Raw genomic sequence first — 3,596 nt, forward strand, 5'->3', positions numbered from 1 at the left:
CTTTCTTTCTTTCTTTCTTTCTTTCTTTCTTTCTTTCTTTCTTTCTTTCTCTTCAGAGGCAGGTGTTAAATACTTAGCAGCACCCCGCTGGCTGCAGACCACTAACTTCATTTCATGAGTTATTTATGGGTCTCCGCGTGCAATTGAAGGGATACTGAATAACACATACATAGTTTCCAGGACCTAGAGCCACCCCTACCCCTGCCATAAAAGTTTTCTTCTTAGCTTCCCCCTTCCACCACTCTATGATTCAAACATGTACGTATGACTATTAAGCAAAAACAAAACACACACACACACATACAACTTTTTGGTATATATTTACATTTATTAAAAATCAGAACACAGGGGCGCCTGGGTAGCTCAGTCCATTGAGTGTCCGAGTCTCGGTTTCAGCTCAGGTCATGATCTCAGGGTCGTCAAATCCAGCCCCCAGTGGGACTCCACACTGAGCACGGAGTCCGCCTAAGATTCTCTCTCCCTCTCCCTCTGCCCCAGCCCCGCTTGTGCACACACTCTCTCTCTCTTAAAAAAAAACAAAAAAAACAAAAAAAACAGAACACCAATGAGCAATACAAAATGCGGCTGAGCCTCAGGAAGGAAGGAAACCCTGAGCAGAATTCTCCTGCAGGTAAACAGAATCTTGCCAGCGGCTGTAATTAAGACGATACATGAGGGAAAACATGAGTGAAATCCATGGCCTCCGATGTGCAGTTGCCCCTCTTTCCCTTAAGAAACGTTTAACCTCACCACAGTAAAATCTAGTAAAGGTTTAGCTCTCCACTAACTAATGACAGGTTCCTGACAGACTATGCATTTTTGAAATTATTGCTGCATTTATTTATCTATAATTATTAGTTGTTGATGTTTCAAAATACAACTGGTCAGATGCTGAGGAACAAGAAGTGAATGGAAATAGCACACAAAGTGCTGGTGGTGGAAAGAGGGGGCAGCGGCCCTCAAGCTCAGCTTGTGCCCGATCCCTTCCAAATGGGGTAGAAGTCCTGTGTGTTGTCTTCACTCCATTCCAGACTTTTCCTCATCTTATTTCTTTCTTCTTCTTCTTCTTTTTCTTTTTCCTACCAAGAAGTAGTGGGTATATCAAGTATTCTGAAAAAGATGGATTTGGGGTTCAATGAGAAGGTTCTTTTTTTTTTTTCCCTCAAGTCTTAGAAACGAAAACCTTGCCATGGTAGCCAAAAGCATGCACACGTGCACGCGCACACGCACACACACACACACACACACACACGCTTTAAGTGGCTTTATTCTTCTCAGTTCCAGTCCTTTTGCTTCAATTCACTCATACAGAAGAAGTCTATTCAGTTTCTTTTTGAGTAAACAAATTAGTATTATGGAAATGTGAGCTGAAAATTTTACCCAGTAAAATGTACTTCAGCGCTCTGCGAAACCAGGGATAGAAGAAACCGTATATTAAGGGATTACACGTGGAGTTAAAATAACCAAACCATGTCAAAGCATCAAACAAAACCACAGGAGTAGAGAAGTCCAAAAAGGGATCCAATAAAATTGTGAAGAAACAGGGAAACCAGCATAATAAGAAAACACCCATCACTATTCCTAAAGTTTTGGCCGCTTTTTTGTCTTTCCTCATTTGGTTATTTTGATTTTCTGGCAAGTTATTAATTGCACGAGCATGTTTTCTTGACACTGCAAAAATCTTGCCATAAATCCCCACCATCACAGACCCTGGAGTGAAGAAACCTGCCATAAACAAGGTGGTCCCCCAAAGCTTGTTGAACATCACTGGACAGGAACTGGAACATGCCACCAAGATACCATAGCCTTCTATCCCATCGGCGTAGGCCTCGGAGAACACCACCCCGAAAGCAAATGCTCCGGGGACCGACCAGCAGAGAAGTAGCAGCCGCTTAATGAGGGGAATCGTTATTTTCGTGGAATAACGTAAAGGGTAACAGATAGCATAAAATCTATCAATGGCCACCGAGCAAAGATGGAAAATGGACGTTATGCTGAGCATCAGGTCAAAACTATAATGAATCTTGCAAAATGTAAGCCCGAAATACCAGCAAGTCTCCACCGATCTGACCATACTGTAGGGCATGATGGTGAGCCCCAGAAGGAAATCAGTGACTGCCATGGAGAGGATGAGGAAGTTGGTTGGTGTGTGAAGCTGCTTGAAGTAGGAAATGGAAATGATCATGGCAAGATTGCCAAACACCGTGATGAATATGGCTCCTGCCATAAAGGAATACATAGCTGCTCGGACGCCCAGTGGCCTTTGATTTTCTGGGCAAGATCCATTTCCATATCCAGAGCAATCCAATATTTCCTTCAGAAAAAGCAAGAACACATGAAATTTTGTCAATAAAATATTCTATACTTTATGTAAGTTAGAAAAACTCAAGAAAAAATATAGAAGACACAAGGAAGATATTTACTTTATGCTAAAATATTAGTCATGATCTTTCTTATGTATTTATCCTAACCTTTATTTGCAACTTCATAGAATTTTAACTGGAGCTTAAGTGATCATTATTTACTTTACACTTTCCTAGATACAAATTATACCACCAACATTTAGTTAGCTCTTATTTTATGCCAGGGCCAGAAATTTTAAAAAAGGAAGAGAGGAGGAAGAGAAAGAGAAGACTGGGAGGATAGGTAAAGGGGAAGAGGAGAAGCAACAAGTTCATTATCTAATTCATTATCATTGATGTTCCTTATGTTCATAGAAAGACTAGATATGTATTAGACAATGCATTCACTTCTTCCTCAAATAAGTCTGAAATAAATCGTCAGATTTTATTTGATTCGGGTTTATGGCCTTGTGGGACCAGGAGGTTATGATCATCTGAAAATTATTTCGTTCGTGTGTTGTGCTATTTTCATGGTGTTTCAATTTTGTTTGTGCCAAGGTTGTTTGAAAGGCAAAGAGTCATTTAAGGATGTCTAATGATCTCGTAGAACACCTTCAGCCAGTCATGGAGCCTTGACAAGCATGGCACCAGCGAGAGCAGCTCAATCAGACATGGGCAGAGGCCAAAGCTGGACCATCCTCACTTCTTTGTGAATAGCAAGCCCCCCTCCATGGTGCTCCCCCTCAGAGCCTAGGGCAATGCATAGCAGGGAAAAATGAAAGCCTGATGTTTCAGTGTGTGGAGCTCATAGAGAGCTACGAGCAGATGGTAAGTGAGCTTTAGGACAATAAGCCATCTCCACTCCTTTCTTGGGTTGGCCCAGTATCTTCATTCTGCATATAAAAATCTGCATGATGCCATTTGCATGTATATTTGAAAAGAAACATGTTCAATAATTAGGATAACTTTCCTTTCTTAAAGTACATCGGGGGGAAGAAGCACTATCTAATACAAAGCATAACTATTAATACGTAGAGTCTTTGGCCATCGAGGATTTTACAACTATCAGACATGACTACTTACTAACGGATAAACCAGTAGATTCTCAGCCCCCGCGAGCACTGATCCACAACTGTTTATTGAGTGCCCACAACACACAAGACACAATGAAAGAGCAAGAAAACACTAGTTCACTGGTCTCTGGCTGCAGAGATTCTACGAAACAGGTGATGAGGCAAAACACATCAGCACTTA

The 3,596-nt window shown here is 41.3% G+C and overlaps 1 protein-coding gene across 1 annotated transcript; it reads right to left on the reverse strand.

Moving 5' to 3' along the window:
• Nucleotides 1–1,318: 1,318 nt before the first annotated feature.
• Nucleotides 1,319–2,254, reverse strand: LOC103663396 (trace amine-associated receptor 2). Its single transcript, XM_008691084.2, has one exon. The coding sequence runs from the start codon at nt 2,237–2,239 to the stop codon at nt 1,319–1,321; it is 921 nt and encodes a 306-aa protein (XP_008689306.1). The 5' UTR covers nt 2,240–2,254.
• Between the last annotated feature and the right edge of the window lie 1,342 nt (nt 2,255–3,596).

The sequence above is a fragment of the Ursus maritimus genome, unplaced genomic scaffold (genome assembly GCF_017311325.1).
Source record: "Ursus maritimus isolate PB19 unplaced genomic scaffold, ASM1731132v1 scaffold_13, whole genome shotgun sequence".
Lineage (NCBI taxonomy): Eukaryota > Metazoa > Chordata > Mammalia > Carnivora > Ursidae > Ursus > Ursus maritimus.

Coding starts and splice junctions, on each gene's coding strand:
- LOC103663396 (XM_008691084.2), bottom strand. CDS start 2,239: ATGTATTCCTTTATGGCAGGAGCCATATTCATCACGGTGTTTGGCAAT.